This window comes from Elgaria multicarinata, chromosome 2 (genome assembly GCF_023053635.1).
Source record: "Elgaria multicarinata webbii isolate HBS135686 ecotype San Diego chromosome 2, rElgMul1.1.pri, whole genome shotgun sequence".
NCBI lineage: Eukaryota > Metazoa > Chordata > Lepidosauria > Squamata > Anguidae > Elgaria > Elgaria multicarinata.
Genome location: NC_086172.1, coordinates 171678998 through 171697848, shown reverse-complemented (window position 1 = coordinate 171697848; position 18851 = coordinate 171678998). Strand labels below are relative to the sequence as shown.

At 44.7% G+C, this 18851-nt stretch overlaps 1 protein-coding gene across 1 annotated transcript in view; it reads left to right on the top strand.

Moving 5' to 3' along the window:
- The window catches only part of LOC134393168 (nesprin-2-like), a 272899-nt gene that overhangs the window by 178172 nt on the left and 75876 nt on the right, over positions 1-18851 (top strand). Inside the window, exons 60-66 of the mRNA XM_063118134.1 lie at positions 614-810; positions 2338-2470; positions 3955-4137; positions 7080-7226; positions 10452-10628; positions 12292-12447; positions 17528-17677. Coding sequence (XP_062974204.1) covers positions 614-810; positions 2338-2470; positions 3955-4137; positions 7080-7226; positions 10452-10628; positions 12292-12447; positions 17528-17677 — 1143 coding nt within the window. The remainder of the gene's footprint in view (positions 1-613; positions 811-2337; positions 2471-3954; positions 4138-7079; positions 7227-10451; positions 10629-12291; positions 12448-17527; positions 17678-18851) is intronic.

The following is an 18851-nucleotide window of genomic DNA, read 5'->3' as shown; positions in this document are numbered from 1 at the left end:
CAATCAATAATTTTTAAAGGAACAAAGTGCAAAATAAAACGCGGCTGGTTATTAAGGGAAGGCTTCCTGGAATGATGACGTTTTCAGGAGGCGCCGAAAGGGATACGAAGTTGGCGCCTGCCTGACCTCCAGAGGCAGGGGATTCCACAGGAGGGGCGCCACCACGCTGAAGGCTCTTCCCCTGGTGGACTCCAATCGGAGGATGGGCCTATGTGGAACCACCAGGAGCAGGCCCTCGGATGACCTCAGTCACCGGGCAGGTTGATAGGAGAGAAGGCGCTCTGATCCCAAGTTGTTTAGGGCTTTGTACACAAGTACAAGAACCTTCAACCTGGCCAGTAGCGAATAGGCAGCCAGTGCAGTTCCCTCACAGGGGCAGCTCTGGACAACAAATCCCCTCCCTTTAGCATTGTAGCCAGCAAGGGACAATTGTTTCATCACAATTAGAAACTCTTTGGTCACTAAACGTGGTTAAATGATCATTGGATGATAAATAGAATTCAATTCACCAAGGCTGCCCATTCCTTACTGAAATGAATGACAAATGTGAAACTAAAGTGAAAACAGACCAAACTCTCATTTTACGTCAACTCATTTCTATGTGCTTTCTTAGCAAATCAAAAAGAACATTGAAGAAGAAGAGGCCGGGTATCATCAGATGGTGAAAGAAGGGAAGAATTTGATGGAGGTCGTGAACTGTCCTGAATTGCAGAGCCAGGTTGGGAGGCTAGGAGAGTGGTGGGCAGCTCTTTCCCAAAAGGTTGGCCATGAGCTACAAAGACTTGAGACCTTGCTCAAACTCTTGTCCAGGTAAGTTGCTACTTTCTCTTTTTTTCTACGGTAGCTTTCTCCAACCTGGTGCTTACTGGATGTGTTGGAATGCAACTCCCATCATCCTCAGGCAGCATGGCCATGATGCAAGTTGTTGTCCAAGTTGTCCGACATGTCTGAAGGGCGCCAAGTTCGGGAAGGCTTGTCTAGGGCTTTAGGGATTGGCTGAACAGAAGTAACCTCTAAGGAGGAGGAAGTGAATATTTCATATCATTGTCTCCCAAAACCTTCAACCTGCTACATGAAGACTGCCAAGCTGCCCAGGTGAAAAGATGCCCCACCCACAAGGGACAGAAACATCTGGTGCTACCTGGTCATGGTTACTAAGCAATGTTTTTGAGAGGGGCATATTTCCACCATGGCTGCTACAGAACTTTTGTAGAGCAGCAGGCCGGAGCATCTAATGCCTGTAAGTGACCTGGTGCCCTCCAGATGTTTTGAACTACAACTCCCACAATCCTATCCCATTGTCCATGATAGCTGGGGTTTATGGGAGTTGTAGTCCAAAACATCTGGCGGGTGCTGGATTGCCTCTCCCAGATTGAATGACTGGCAAGAGGACATTTTGCAATATCATTGCCCATCTGCAGGGGTGAATAACCTGTGCCCCTCCAGGGGTTGTTGTAGTGTAACTCCCATCAGTCACAGCCAGCTTGGCCAGTGGTGAGGCATGATGGGAGTTGTAATCCAGTGTAGGCGGGTGGCTCCAATGTCAGAAGGGCATGTTTCATGTTTCACTCCATGTTTCAGTCAGAACTAGGGCTGGGCAAACTCACCAGCGTCTGATTTGCTGGATACTCGCCCTGCTGCCACCACCATCTGCCTCCGCTTTTTGAGCCGTGTGAGCTTCTGAGGCTTGGCGAGGCCCTCGTTCCGGAACTTATGTATTTCCCCCCTTGTGTAAATGGGGACTTCACTGCCGCCATTTGCGCAATAGACAGAAATATGTAATTTCTGGAGCCTCCATTGTGGTGCACAATGGAGGCTCTGGGCGAGGGCAGATGTCTGCTGAGCGCTCATCGGGCCTTGTGGGTGCTAGAGTGGGGGTCTGAAAATGTGCTGTGGGCACTTGATTGGGTCCCGGGGGGTGGAGGTGGAGTCCATTGGACTCCTGGACTCAGTCGGGCAGCCGCAACATCCCTAGTCAGAACTCTAAAGGAGCTATCCAAGGTGCTTCTGCACTTTGGATAGTTCTAGAGTTCCAACAGGTTCCGACTGAAATCTGAAGCAGATCCACTGTCCTACTGACATTAGAGGCACCAACCTCCTCTGTTGTAGTCCATCAAGACCTGGAGGGCTACAGCTTTCCCACCTCTGCCCTAGTGTCTATATGGGTCACGACTTCCTTTAAAAAAACCAAAAAAACCTCTAGTTGTGTTTAACGCGCATTAGTTCTATCCGATTTGCAAGCAGCCTTCAAAGCCTGTTCTCAGGCAGAAAGGTGGGATCAAAGAGCCTACGCTGTTTTTAATTGATTCTAGTTCCAGCTTTCATTTGTTTCTGCAGCTACAGAAGAGATTCAAAAGAGCTGGATAACTGGCTGAAGTCTACTCAGCAGAGCATCAATTACTGGAAGGAGCAGTCTCTTCATGCATCCCAGGACCTGAACACCGTCAGGGAAAATATACAGAGTTTACTTGTAAGTCAAACTGTGTTTATGGGGCTAATAATAATAATAATAATAATAATAATAATAATAATAATAATACACGAGAAATGACCTTAGCCCAGTACATTTTCTCTGGTTGTAAGTAACGAGATACCCTGGGAGAGCTCACAAGCCTCGCACAGGGGAGATGGACTTCACCTTTTGCTTATTCCCAACATCTGATACTTTGTGGTACAGTGCCTTTGAACATGGAGGTTCCATTTTAGGCTACAAATGTGAATAGCTATTAATAGACATGTTCTCTGTTAACTTTGTTAATGCTGGCATTCCAACATGGCACCCATGGGCACCAGTGTGTTTGCAGACACTCCTTTGGTGCCCGCCAGGCTCCCTACTCCTCCTGATTTTGATTTTATTTAAGATTTAATTTAAAAACAAAAAAATGGAGATGATGGCATGGTGCAAACTAAGGGCTGCCCCTCCAGCAATATCTTTATTTCGGTTCAAAAGAGTGATTTTGTGTTTTGGAGCTTAGAACCTACCTCATCCTTGTACTTAGATTCTTGGGGAAGTTACTTTTCTTTGTCTCACACTTTTTGAGTGTTGTGTGACTACCCATGCCCACCACGACAGTCATTTTATGAGTGGGGAAGTCAAAGAATCATAGAATCATAGAATAGCAGAGTTGGAAGGGGCCTACAAGGCCATCGAGTCCAACCCCCTGCTCAATGCAGGAATCCACCCTAAAGCATCCCTGACAGATGCTTGTCCAGCTCCCTCTTGAAGGCCTCTAGTGTGGGAGAGCCCACAACCTCCCTAGGTAACTGATTCCATTGTCGTTCCGCTCTAACAGTCAGGAAGTTTTTCCTGATGTCCAGCTGGAATCTGGCTTCCTTGAACTTGAGCCCGTTATTCCGTGTCCTGCACTCTGGGAGAATCGAAAAGAGATCCTGGCCCTTCTCTGTGTGTCCTCTGTCTTCCTCTGTCCTCCCATGGCAGCCATTTGTCAGATACTCTCTCAAAATTACCCCCGATACCCTCTCAAAATGTGTCCAGTGACCCAAAAAGGTTGGGGGTCCCTGAAATGTTGGGGGTCCTCTTTAAAAACCCATTTTCAAAAACACAGTATCTTCCTTTGCCTGCTGCCATTCAATCTCATTGGGTCACCCTGAATGCTTCGACAGCCCCTGTGAGGTAGATTAGACAAGAGAGATGATGGCCGGCCAGAAGTCATCTTCATGGCTAAGTAGAATTTGAACCTGGGTCTCCCCAGTGTAATTCTAGCACTCTGCCCACTATACCACAGTGGTGCCTGGTTTCTTCTAATGTTCTGTGAGAAACATGGGAAGCAGTTTTTATCTCCATTAAAACAGATTTCATGATGCAACATAGCCAACACACCGCCCCCCCCAAGCAACCGCTCTTTTTGATTTTGTTTTTGTTTTACAAACCATGATATATATATATATTTCCTTTAAAGTTGTGCCTTTCCACCCCTTCCTCCTACGCTTTAGGAATTCTCTAAAGAAGTTGATGACAAATCTTCCTTGAAATCATCCGTCATAAGCACAGGCAATCAGCTCTTGCTTATTAAGGCGTCCAGTGGTGCACCGCTGCGGTCACATTTGACGGCGTATGAGCAGAAATGGACTGACCTGATCTCGCAGTTGCCAAGCTTCCAAGAGAAATTTCACCAGGTAAAAAAATAAACTGCTCAGGAGCCAAACCAACCAGGTTTGAACTACCTCAGTGTGCTACTGCGGTTATTCATTGTGAAGTGCTGTATTATGCCGCTCAATCATTTCTGTATTCAAAGGCTTCTTAGCTGTCCATCTTTCCTAAGCAAAACCAGCGGCATTGAGGTATTGATTTCTGCTGTTCCTGCAGTCTCTTTAACCTTCTGCATAGTTCACTGATTGCAAGTGTTTATATAAGCATCAAGGATGCAATCAAGCAAATAGGTAAGTCTGCTAATATCCCACTGAAATCATGTCCCGGAAAGTATCTAATAGAATCATGGAATAGTAGAGTTGGAAGGGACCTATAAAGCCATCGACTCCAACCCCCCGCTCAATGCAGGAATCCACCCTAAAACATACCTGACAGATGGTTGTCCAGCTGCCTCTTGAATGCCTCCAGTGTGGGAGAGCCCACAATCTCCCTAGGTAACTGGTTCCATTGTCGTACTCTCACAGTCAGGAAGTTTTTCCTGATGTCCAGCCAGAATCTGGCTTCCTGTAACTTGTCTCTCAGCTTCGACTTGCAGTAATAACCTTGTCCCAGAAGTTAAGCATTCTTCTCCCTCCCTAGCCCTGCACCAGCTCATACATTTGCAAAGTTTGTGCCTCCTCCTAAGGGCTTCTTCACACAAGCAAACTAAGGCACATTCGTGACTGGCCACTCACGGAAGTTCGCGGGTCCTTTTGACGACGTCAGCAACCTCCTGTACATCTCCCATGCCTTCCCCTGGTAATTCTGTTTTAAAAAAATCCCTGTGATATCCCAATTCTGCTGAAATATCTCGGGATTTCCTGCTGTGTACAGGGGAAGTTGCGCTACAAAGCACCCACGAGAGGGCGCTGTCCCATTAAATACTATGAGAATGGAGAGGAGAGGAAGTTTTCCATTACAGACCACGTGGTCGCCCCTCTCTGCCTGTGTAATGCAGCCCCATTACGATTGCACAAGAGAAGCAGGAAGCAAAGCTCCAGAAAGGAAACTTGATTTCTCCTTTATCTAAAGGAGCCCTAAATTTGTGTGCAGTAGGAATCATTCACTAAGAACTGGGCTAGGTTATCTGAAAGGTTATGTCTACACCATGGTCAGAAAGATGGCTTCTCCACACAGCAGAAAACAAATAAATTCAATCTTCACACAGCATGAACAAATAAATTCAATCTTCCAAAGGAACCGATTTCAAGGAACTGATTTCAAAGCCTTTCCTTTCCCACAGGGAAACCCTGTGGACTCTAATTCTGTCTGGCAGGTGTGGGTTTGGGATTGTGAATAGAGTTCTCCGCATCCTCACCAAATTACAGCTCCCAGGATCCTTTGGGAGAAGACACTAAAGTCAAATTGATATATGTTTCCTGTTGGGTTGTTTGTTTATTTAATACATCGATATATCTGAAGATATGGCTTATATAGCTCAAGATTTTGGGGCCTAAGGGCTGTATATATGTCTACACTAGCACATTTTTCCAAGTTACTTTAACAGTGGCTTCATGACATTGACCCTGTTCAGATGACACGCTAAACCATGGTGGTTAAGCATTTTGAGCTAAACATTATGGCTTAGTGTGTTATGTGAACCATGACTTAGCACGTCTCTGAACCTTTCCTAACCATGGTGGCTACATAACCACAATTTAAACACACTCACTAACCATTTGTTGTAAAAGGGTTAGCGGCCTAACCGTGGATTAGCTTGTTGTCTGAACAGGCCCATTGACAACCTACAACCATGTTGGATCACATATATCATGGAATCAGTCTTGAGTTGTCCCAGTCTACAACTTCCCTGAGTTTCCACGTACAAAGTATTGATTGATTGATTGATTGCATTTTTATACCGCCCAATAGCTGAAGCTCCCTGGGCGGTTCACAAAAATTAAAACTATTCAATGTATAAAACAAACAGTATAAAAACATGTTATAAAATACAATATAAAAGCACAACCAGGATAAAATCATGGATGTACTCATGGTGGCATCCTTTTTTTTACTTCCTTGCATGCCATAGGGATGATAGCAGGAGCCTTATAATCCATAAAATCTCAGCTTTTCAACGAGGTTGTGTCTGAACAGTCTGTTTAGATGTTTCAGACGAACATTTTACCCTCACATTGTTCCAGTTCAGCAAATGCTAGTCCTATATGTGAATGTTAGAATGACCCCCCATTACCCCTTTATAATGGTAGAATGCTTCTTTTACTGTCCGACCTTAATTAAGAATGGACAACTGTGCCTTCATATATATAGCATTAAGGAGACGTATGGGCTCTAATCCTTCTCAATGAAATGCTAGTTTTCTGCAAACAGGGAATTTATTTATTTACTTGCTTACTTACCTACATGGAGAAGCATTCAGTTATGTGGGCCACCACCAGCAGCTTGAAACAGAACTAGGGTGACCATATGAAAAGGAGGACAGGGCTCCTGTATCTTTAATAGTTGTATTGAAAAGGAAATTTCAGCAGGTGTTGTTTGTACATATGGGGAACCTGGTGAAGTTTCCTCTTCATCACACCAGTTAAAGCTGCAGGATCTATGCTAGAGTGACCAGATTTAAAAGAGGGCAGGGCACCTGCAGCTTTAACTGTTGTGATGAAGAGGGAATTTCACCAGGTTCCCCATATAGACAAATGACACCTGATGAAATTCCCTTTTCTATGCAACTGTTAAAGATACAGGAGCCCTGTCCTCCTTTTCCTGTGGTCACCCTATGTTTATGTCTGTGCTTTCTTCATTCTCCATCCCTTCCCTTTTGAAGTAGACCTTGCTATCTCAAAAGAAATCTGTTTTGCTTTGTCCAAGGTTTTCCAGAGGGCATTTTGCAGCTTAACAATGCAATTGTTTTTTTAAAAAAAAAAAAATTAAAGAAAAAAGCCAATAGAATGACTGCATAATTTCTTTCCAGCTTCTGATGGCGAAGCTACCATCTCATGAGGCCATTGAGGAATTAACTGCCTGGATGAACCACATTGACGAGCAAAGAAGAAATGACACGGCTGTTAATTTGCAGAGTCCTGCAAGCCAAGTGAGAGGCCTCCTCCAGAAGTACAAGGTGAGCAGAACGCCACAAGAACAAGACTTGTAGAAACCGGTTCACTGCCGCTTTGGCAGGCAAGAATGCAAGAATCTGAATGAGGAATCTTGACGAAGGGGCACCCACCTGGTGTGGCTTGCTTCAGTCACCCAAAATTAGACGGCCAAGCCCTATATCAGAAAAGACCACTAGGAGAATCACATCACAAATACCCACCCACCCCCAATTATGGAATGATCTCCCCCACGAGGCCTGCCTGGCGCCAACATTGCTATCTTTTCGGCACCAGGTTTATTTATTTATTTTATTTATTTATTTATTGCCTTTTTATACCGCCCAATAGCCGAAGCTCTCTGGGCGGTTTACAAAAATTAAAAACTACAACAATATTTAACAATGTACAAATCAACAATATCACAATAATATTCAAAATATACTAAATACGCATGTACAGCAAAACAAACCAGGTAAGGGGGGGGAAAAAGCCTTCAGCTCCAGCCTTGCTTTAAGGTCTCCAGGTGGGGGGAGGTTAAAAGTTTTCTCTTTTCCCAGGCATTTAGCAATATGTGCTAAGCTTCATTGATCCTGGATCTGTTTTTATAGTTGTTTATAAAGTTGTTTATAACTGTTTTTAGATAAATGTTTCTGTGTATGTTGCATGTTTTGTGGTTTTAAGTTTTGTATGTTGTTCTGAATTGTTTTAATCTCATGTAAACCACCCAGAGAGCTTTGGCTATGGCGCGATATTATTATTATTATTATTATTATTATTATTATTATTATTATTATTATTTATTTATTTATTTATTTATTTATTTATATAGCACCATCAATGTACATGGTGCTGTACAGATAACACAGTAAATAGCAAGACCCTGCCGCATAGGCTTACAATCTAATAAGTTGTAGTAAACAATAAAGAGGGAAGGAGAATGCAAACAGGCACAGGGAAGTGTAAACAGGCACCGGGTAGGGTGAAGCTAACAGTATAGAGTCAGAACAAACTCAATATTTGAAGGCAATAGGGAAAAGAAAAGTTTTTAGCTGAGTTTTAAAAGCAGTGATTGAGTTTGTAGTTCTCAAGTGTTCTGGAAGAGCGTTCCAGGCGTAAGGGGCAGCAGAAGAAAAAGGACGAAGCCGAGTAAGGGAAGTGGAGGTCCTTGGGCAGGCGAGAAGCATGGCATCAGAGGAGCGGAGAGCACGAGCGGGGCGATAGTGTGAGATGAGAGAGGAGAGATAGGCAGGAGCTAGACCGTGAAGAGCTTTGAAGGTCAGCAGGAGAAGTTTATATTGGATTCTGGAGTGAATTGGAAGCCAATGAAGAGATTTCAGAAGTGGAGTGACCTGGTCAGAGCGGCGGGCCAAGAAGATGATCTTAGTGGCAGAGTGGTGGTAGAAATGTAATAAATAACAACATCATCAACAACCACAATAATAATGATAGCCAATGTACAGATGTGTCCTCCTTGTGGTGGCCACTTTTGTTCTAGCTGTGGCATCTTCCTGTTCTCCCCTTCTACATTATCCCACCCCACCTGTCCCCACCAGGTGGCATGTAACAGGGAGATGTCAGTCAACGGCTTTCAGGTATGCATTTGGTTGTAGGTACATCCCAGAAGTTATGCGAACTGTCTGTGTGCAGTTCCATTCCAGTCTTATTTGGGGGCACCTATGACCTCTGTTACCTACTTTCATTTCTCAAAGTCATCCACAAGTCCAGTGGGGTGGGACCAGCAGGCTTATTTTATTAATTTAAATTGTTTTTACTAAAAACGACTCCCAAAGCGGCCCTCAGCTTACAAACTAAACTGCACATGACACAAGAGGAAAAGGGATTGGGTGGGAGGAGGAAAAAAACAAACTCGGGCACTAGCTCTGAGTAACCAAGTTCTTATACAAGCCATATTACAGTGCCGTCATGGGATTGTGCAATTTAGTAGCGGCTGGTGGCTCTGATGTTAGTGGAGCAGTGAATCTGCTCCATGTTTCTGTCAAACCAGTCAGAACTCTAAAGGAGCTCTCCAAGGCGCAGAACGTTTCAGTTTTTGACTGGCTTTGACTGAAACCTGGAGTAGATTCACTGCCCCATGGACACTGGAGCCACCAGCTTCCAGAGGTGCAATTTCTCATAAATGGAGGCGTGCCACCTCTCAACTGCATCATTACGGACACAGGAAGCTGCCTTATACCGAGTCCATCTAGCTCGGTCTTGTCCACACTGACTAGCGATGGCTCTCCAGGATTTCGGCCAGGATTCATTCCAGCCCTACATGGAAGTGGCAAGAATTGAACCTGGGACCTTCTGCATGCAAGCATAAGAACACAAGAAGAGCCCTGCTGGATCAGACCCAAGGATCCATCTAGTCCAGCACTCTGTTCGCACAGTGGCCAACCAGCTGTCGACCAGGGACCCACAAGCAGGACACAGTGCAGCAGCACCCTCCCGCCCATGTTCCGCAGCAACTGGTGCGCACAGGCTTATTGCCTGTGATACTGCAGGTAGCATACAGTCATCAGAACTAGCAGCCATTCATAGCCTTCTCCTCCAGGAATTCATCCAACCCCCTTCTAAAGCCATCCAAATTGGTGGCCATCACTGCACATTGTGGTAGCAGATTCCATAGTTTAACTATGCACTGTGTGAAGAAGTCCTTCCTTTTATTAGTCCCGAATCTCCCACCAATCAGCTTCATGGGATGCCCGCGGGTTCTAGTATTTTGAGAGAGGGAGAAAAATGTCTCCCTATCCACCTTCTCCACACCATGCATAATTTTGTACACCTCTATCATGTCTCCCCTTAGCCTCCTTTTCCCCCATCTAAACAATCCCAACTGTTGTAACCTTCCCTCATAGGGGAGATGCTCCAGCCCCGTAATCATTTTAGTTGCCCTCTTCTGTACTTTTTCCCGCCTTGTAATACCTTTTTTTAGGTGGGATGAACAGAGAACTGTACACCATATTCTAAGTGTGGTCGCACCATAGATTTGTATCAAGGCCGGGGCTGTACCACCAAACTAGAGGTGTTCTGTAAGATAACCTGGCACCAAGCCATCACTTTGAATCGGGTCCAGGCATGGAGTACATTCTGTAACTATTAACAGTCATGGAGATTGTTCATTGTTCTTCCATGCATGAAAGCTTTTCGGAATGCCAGGAAAATAAATACTAAACCAGTTAATTATGTTTTCTTCATGGAAGACACCTTTCTTTCTTTCTTAAAAAGGGCTGTATTTGTTTTTCCAGGAATACCTGCAGGAAATGAACTTCAAACAGTGGGTAGTTGACCACGTCAACCAGTCGCTACTGCAGATGGCGAGTTGTGATGTCGAAAGCGAGCGTTACGAGAGGATGGCTTTCGCCGAGCGTCTCGGGGAAATGAATCTGAAGTGGCACCGGCTGCAGGGAGCTCTGGACGGAAAGGTGCGATCATCCTGTACAATTCTTTTGTCCGGCATACAGGTTGGATCCACGCTTGTGCTCAGCAGAGTTTTGCAGGCACCGGAGAAAAGGGCCGGGGAGGCAACTTTCGCCATTCCCTCCTGCAGCTCTCTCGACATCTGTTCCAGAGGGCTGGGGCGCTTTGAGAGCTGACATGTGTGGGGGTGAGGGTCTGATGGGGGAACTGGTAAAAACGGCCTCCCCTCCTTTCCTCCAGTGGGGAGCCCCGGCTGCCTCTTGGTCCCTTCCGTGCACAAATGGAGTGTTTCCATTTACGGAAGGGTGCACTCTGGATCGATGGGTTCGCATCCTTTTGGTTCGCAGCCAGAATGGAAGTCTTGTGTCATGTCTCCCAAAACCTCCCGCCTTATTGGGAGACAATAAAAAGGTCTGCCACGTAATCCACAAAGCTTTATTCTGGCAATAAACATCTCTTCCCACCGGAAGAGAGTCCAACCTCTAGGAACTTTCCTCTAGGCAAAACGGTGCACTCTAAGCGAGACAGTTGTCCTTTCCAGAAAAACGGAAAGCCTTTTCCTAGAACGCTTTAACTTCAGGGAGGCTGGTTCTGGAGAAGCCTTTGGCGAGAAGCTAGCCGGGCCAACCTTCTCTCGCCTTCCTTTAGCTCTGCCCGTTTTAGTCTGCGGCGGACTCTAGGATCAGCTAGCCCTGAAGTGCCCTCCCCCTCAGAAGAATGCCGATTCCCCACAGACTGTGTGTTGTTAATGTTTTCGGTGATAAGGTCTGGCAAAGGTTCATCCCAAGCTGGTGAAGAGCCCGTGAGAATCTGGTGAAGAGCCCGGGAGACATGATAGCACTCTTCAAATACTTAAAAGGTTGTCACACAGAGGAGGGCCAGGATCTCTTCTCGATCCTCCCAGAGTGCAGGACGCGGAATAACGGGCTCAAGTTAAAGGAAGCCAGATTCCAGCTGGACATCAGGAAAAACTTCCTGACTGTTAGAGCAGTACGAAAATGGAATCAGTTACCTAGAGAGGTTGTGGGCTCTCCCACACTAGAGTCATTCAAGAGGCAGCTGGACAACCATCTGTCAGGGATGCTTTAGGGTGGATTCCTGCATTGAGCAGGGGGTTGGACTCGATGGCCTTGTAGGCCCCTTCCAATTCTGCTGTTCTATGATTCTATGATTCTATGACCTCCCCCACTCCCTGTGTAGGCTGGTACGTTTCTGGCACTGTCTCTTCTGCTCCAGAATCTGATTGTGATTAATCGCCAGAAACTCCTTCACCCAGCCTAAGGGGAACAGGCTTAGTTCCAACAGTCTGTTTGTCTGATGTGGCTTCCTCTCCTCTCCTGTTTCCAGCAAAACGGCTCCTTGGGGTGTGTGTGTGTCAGGGATCCTTTCAGAATGGTGTGGTGTGGCCATAAGAACAGCAGTGGGAGGGGGAACGGGTGCAAAATGGGTCGATCATCTCACACAAGGTGCCTCCATCCATATTTCTGGTTTCCCTGACACAATGCACGCGCACGCACACACACACCGCTGCCACCCCTGCACGCAGTCCTTGCTTGACTTCCCTCTGCAATCCGCAATGCAGGAGTGGGGGTGGACACACGCGGCCTTCTTTCGAAACGCCTCTCTGCCCAGCGTGATTCAAATCGCCATGCAATTTCCCCACCGCAGAAAAAAGAGTTGGAGTGCATTTTGGAGGCCGTTATGGAAAACGAAAGCCGAGCCCAGTCCTTGGGCAGGTGGATGGAAGCCCAAAGCAGAAGACTCGGACAACTGGAAAAGCCGTCGAGCTCCATCCTCGCACAGGACACAGCTGGGGAGTGCAAAGTAAGCTGCCATTATTCGTCTATATTTTTAAATTCCAGATTAATTGCCTATATTATTATTATTATTATTTATTTATTTATTTATTTATTTATTTATTTATTTATTTATATAGCACCATCAATGTACATGGTGCTGTACAGAGTAAAACAGTAAATAGCAAGACCCTGCCGCATAGGCTTACATTCTAATAAAATCATAATAAAACAATAAGGAGGGGAAGAGAATGCACCAAACAGGCACAGGGTAGGGTAAAACTAGCAGTATAAAGTCAGAACAAAATCAAGTTTTAAAAGCTTTAGGAAAAAGAAAAGTTTTTAGCTGAGCTTTAAAAGCTGTGATTGAACTTGTAGTTCTCAAATGTTCTGGAAGAGCGTTCCAGGCGTAAGGGGCAGCGGAAGAAAATGGACGAAGCCGAGCAAGTGAAGTAGAGACACTTGGATAGGTGAGAAACATGGCATCAGAGGAGCAAAGAGCACGAGCAGGGCAATAGTGTGAGAGGAGAGAGGAGAGAGCCTTTTACTTCATGCGACTTTTTAATCCCTCCTTTCTCCCATGGTGCTCAGGGCAGTGAATGTGTTTCTCCCCCTGTCCGTTTTATCCTCACAAGAATCCTGTGAGGCAGCCTAGGCTGAGATATTATATTATTATTATTATTATTATTATTATTACTATTATTTATATAGCACCATCAATGTACATGGTGCTGTACAGAGTAAAACAGTAAATAGCAAGACCCTGCCGCAAAGGCTTACATTCTAATAAAGATTGACCGGCCCAAGACCAACTCGAGAGTTTCACGGCTCGATCGCGATGCAAACCCAGACCTCCCTTTTATTTATTTATTTATTGCATTTTTATACCGCCCAATAGCTGAAGCTCTCTGGGCGGTTCACAAAAATTTAAACCATGAAGAGCATAAAAACAACCAACCATTTAAAAACAGAAATACAAAATACAGTATAAAAAGCACAACTAGTCTAACCTCTTGTTATTGTTGTGGTGGTGGCTGTTGATCATCAGCATCAACCTGCATTTTTTTAGGCTCTTTATACAAATTCAGAAACAACATAGCCCTTCCATGGAGGCTTCCAAGCTAACAGACACAACACAAAAGGAAAAAGGGAGGAGGAGGGAAGAGGAAAACAAACCAACTCAGGCACCATTTCTTACATACAGCCACATAATTATAATACTGATTGAATGGAATGCCTGCGGAGAGAAGCAATTCTAGGAGGGGCCAAATGGCAGATAGTCCCAGCCAGGCTGGTGGAAGGAGTCTCAAAATAAAATACGATTCTCAAAATGAAATATATCCCCTCTAAAGCAGGAGCTTCCCCACGCTCATCCCGCAAATCTATGTATAGTTTGCATATTGCTTTTGAATTGGGACTTGGAGGATTCTTCCGCAAAAGAAATAGCAGCGCGCTTTGAACTGATCGGCCAGGTTAGCCCTTGTCCTCAAAATAATAATGGCAAACCACGTTTGCTATGACTTCCTTGCCTCCTCCTTCGTAGGTGCAGCATTTGGTTTATCAAATTGCCATGGTTACTCCCTTTCTCTTCTGTTGCAGAAGAGACAAAATAGTGGGTAGTTCTGCAATATTCCACTAAGCCCTGGGGTGTCTTTTGTTTTTTCCAGCTAGGGGACTGAGGGATTCATTCCAACTAGCTTAGTTAAGAAGGTCTGTGAATAAATAAAGGACAGATTGAAACTCTCTTAGCAAGCAGGTACACTCACTAGGGGAGAGAGGAAGGAGAAGAGAAAAGTTAAATAAAGCCAGGAAGGGTTGTTTTTTCAAGTTCACAGAAGAAAACTTTTTAAAAGAACAAGATTTGTATGTGTGTTATGAAAGAACTGTGCTGTAAAATCAATGATTATCCAAAGGTACACCACATTTTACACAGGGGAATTTGGAAGACAGTGCCCTGTATCAATTATTCAAATTAGGCATCTTTGCAGAATTTATGCTGCTGCTTCTGATTAAAAAGAGGCGCAAAGAATTGCAAATTTGCCAGCAAAACTCCTCGCATCTGTTCCAACTTTGACTCCACGTTTATTTCACAGTCCCAGGAGGTCTCTAGAGCTTTACAGATGGTTAGATCAGTTTCTGTTGCTGAGCCCTGATTATTTTATTCCTATCATTTGTTTATAATTCAGCTTTCTTCCAGGGATCTCAAGGCATTATATTTCCCCCCCCCTCTTCCTGACCCCTTTTAACAACAGAACAGGTTTGGGTGAAGTAGGTTAGGCTAAGAGATAGGGCTGATTTACATGTCATATTAAGCCGTCCTGAAAATAAGCCACAGTGCACGGGTTGTTAGCTCACAAGTCCACGTTACTCCCAACAGATGTTCAGCTGCTCTGCTGCTTGCCTTCACCTTTGTCCTCTGCCTGCTCCTGGCATGTATCCCATGAACCTTTGCAGCACAACCTCAGCAGCCCGCTTAGCCAACGGCTCAGTTCAGACAACACGCTAGTCAACGCAGTGTGAAAACTCCACTCAATGGTTGAGTTTTTAGGGGGTACCCCCCACACAAATGGTCTAACTCCACCGTTGTGTGACTGTGGGCTCCTGTGGAGTTGAGTAAAATTCAACACTAGGGTGACCCTATGAAAAGGAGGACAGGGCTCCTGTATCTTTAACAGTTGCATAGAAAGGGGAATTTCAGCAGGTGTCATTTGTATATATGGGGAACCTGGTGAAATTCCCTCTTCATCACAACAGTTAAAGCTGCAGGAGCTATACTAGAGTGACCAGATTTAAAAGAGGGCAGGGCACCTCCAGTTTTAACTGGTGTGATGAAGAGGGAATTTCACCAGGTTCCCCATATATACAAATGACAACTGCTGAAATTTCCTTTTCCAATACAACTGTTAAAGATACAGGACCCCTGTCCTCCTTTTCATAGGGTCACCCTATTCAACATGATTGAGTGAACAGTTCCTCTGCTCTCTCTCCTCCCCCGCCCCCGGTCCTCCCAAAGGGATCCCATTAGCCATTGCTGGAGGGGGGGAATCCCAGCCGCTCTCCTAGAGTGGCACTTGCTCCACCGCTCTTGCCAGGGAACTCTGTAGGCAGAGGGAAAAGTCCACTCAATGCAACAGAAAACTCCATGGAGCCCTCCACACAACCATTGTGCAGGAACTCTCCTCTGCACAGCATCGATATTCTGCATGGAGTGTTTTTCCAAAAACACTCTGCTATTGTATAGAGTTTTCCCTCCAGACAACACATTTCTCAGCGGTGGTGTAAAAACTCCACCATGGAGTTCTAAGATCATCATTGAGAAACATGGTGTCTGAACTGAGCCAGTGAGTGCAAATGTACTCATTAGTGCTGTAGAGCTTTCCCCCCTAACTTTAGAGAGATTTGCCTGTATTTTAATGTCATTTGTTTTCCTTTGGGGAGATTTGCGCATATTTAACATAATTATTTTTCACCTTTGGGGGACGCTTGTGCATATTTAACGGGTTTTTCAACCCTCGGAGAGATTTGCAGAAATGAAAGTCCTTTTTTAAAAAACTTTCAGGTATTATTTCAAGACGTAATACAGAGGGGATATCGTTAGCAAGATTATGAAAAGCAACTGGGTTTTTTGCCACTCTTGCCAGGTGGTGCTGTAACCCCTTCCGACAAGCCACACACAAGCCGTTGTGCCGGGTTTGCACATCATTACAAGCTACTCTGAACACAAAACACCATGAACAAACCAACAAAAAGCCTTGGGCTCTCAAGGTGCACGGTTAACACTAGGTTCAGACATCATGGCAAGCCACTCTGAAACAAAAAAGGCTGATAACCCACCGTGGGTTGTTGTTTCAAGTCATAGTGATGGGCCCAAGATCAGGGATTTGAACCTGGGTCTCTCCACTCATAGTCCGACACTCTGAACGTTACACCACACTGGCTCTTAGCCAGTCCAGACCAATCCCACTGCCCTCATCCAAATCTCTCGTGCGACCACACTTGGAATACTGTGTACAGTTCTGGTCGCTGCACCTAAAAAAGGATATCATAGAGCTGGGAAAAGTGCAGAAAAGGGGAACCAAATTGATCAAGGGGCTGAAGCAACTCCCCTGTGAGGAACGGTTACAACACCTGGGACTGTTTAGCTTAGAAAGAAGGTAGACATGATAGAGGTGTACAAAATTATGCATGATGTGGAGAAATTGGATAAGGAGACGGTGGAATTCACTAGTGATGTCCAACAATTTGCATGGCTTTAAAAGAGGATTAGACTAATTCCTGAAGGAGGAGGCTATCAATGGCTGCTAGTCCTGATGGCTGTATGCTACCTGTAGTATCAGAGGCAGTAAGCCTGCGTACACCAGTTGCTGGGGAACGTAGGCAGGAGGATGTTGTACGTGTCCTACTTTTGGGTTCCTGCAGACATTTGTTCACCCATGGTGTGAACAAAATGCTGGACTACATGGATCCTTGGTCTGATCCAGCAAGGCTCTTCTGATGTCCTTATATTCTAATCTTAACTAAACCAAACATACCTAGTCATGCATTTGGATATCAGCACTCCCTTGTTTTATTTTGTTATTTCACAGAAGATATTACTGACGTCTATATATTTTGTACTGTTGAATTGGTTAAGATCTATGTATTGTAATCTATTTTATGGTACTTTTATAGTTGGTCCGTTGCACATTATTACATTTACAGAATGTTCATCACAGGGTTACCCTTTGCTCTTCCTATGCTTATATCCCAAATTATCTTCCAAAACCAAAACACTTCCCACTCCCATATTTGTCATTTCTTCATGACAACCACCTGTCAGGGATGCTTTAGGGTGGATTCCTGCACTGAGCAGGGGGTTGGACTCGATGGCCTTGTAGGCTCCTTCCAACTCTGCTATTCTATGATTCTATGATTCTATGATTTTGTTATTTGTCTGGGTTACTTACACACACACACACACACACAACCCCACCTCTATTCCCAGCAGTTAAATGGATTGCCTAGCTTTCATTTTTAAGCAGTAGCTCTGTGGACTGATGCAGAAAAGGAACATGATTTGAATTATGCACCACGAAGAATTCTCATCTCCTCACTTTCCTCTTTCCCAGGCTCTAGAAAATCAGCTTGCAGTGAAATCTAAGGATATGGATCAGCTGAAACAGAATTACACAGCTTTACATTACTGTGCTGAGGATACTGAGGAGACTGCATCAAGAATCAACAGTTTGGATGAAATGAAGACCAGCGTCATCAACCAGGTCACTACCATGATTTTTGGCTATGTATAAGAGTTAGGGATCAGCTAAAGGTCACCCAGTGAACAAGCATCTGTCAGGGATGCTTTAGGGTGGATTCCTGCATTGAGCAGGGGGTTGGACTCGATGGCCTTGTAGGCCTCTTCCAACTCTGTTATTCTATGATTCTATGAATTCTTGCCATGGTAGGATTTGAAACTAGACCGTTGCAGAGCAGTGGAGGTGCAAAGCACTAGTGCGGAGACAGACCTTTCCTCCCCCCTTTTCTCTTTTGTGGGTGGGGAATCTTCAAAAGTGTCATGATAGATTTATCATCGCCCAAAGTGTACCCATTTCTTCTGTCCCATGATGATGACGATTTATTACATGTCTGTACCACCCTATAGCCGAAGCTCTCTGGGTGGTTTACATAAGATTAAAACAATTAAAAACAACATACAAAATTTAAAACCGCAAAAACATGCGACATACACAGAAACATATATGTAAAACCAGTTATAAACAACTTTATAAACAACTATAAAAACAGACCCAGCATCGATGAAGCTTATCCCATATTTATAAACGCCTGGGAAAAGAGAAAAGTTTTAACCTGGTGCCAAAAAGATAACAATGTTGGCGCCAGGTGGGCCACGTTGGGGAGATCGTTCCATAATGGGGGAGCCACCACTGAGGAGGCCCTCTCCCTTGTTGCCATCCTCCAAGCTTCCCTTGGAGTAGGCACCCGCAGGAAGACTTTAGATGGTCTGTAGACAAACCACATTACTCGAAATATGTAACAAGCAGCTATAACACGAGGAACTGGGCATGGGGTACGGAGCTTCTCAGGAGCTCTGTGCCCATCGGGGGTGGGGTGAACACGAGGTGTGTGTTTTTTTAAATTACAATTTCGGTGGAGCGCTCGTGTGCTCCTTCTCCTTTATTTATTTAAATTTATTTAAAACATTTATATCCCGCCCTATATTATTAAGATCTTAGAGCGGCATACAGATAAAAACACACAGTATAAAACAATAAATATGCACAGTTAAAAACAAATTAAACCATGATCGAAGTTAAAACAATATATAATTTAAAAGCAGTTAAAACAATGTGCCAGTGAGTTTAACCATCAAAGGCTTTGTTAAAAAGCCATGTTTTTACTTGGCGTCGAAATGCAGTCAATGTTGGCGCCAAT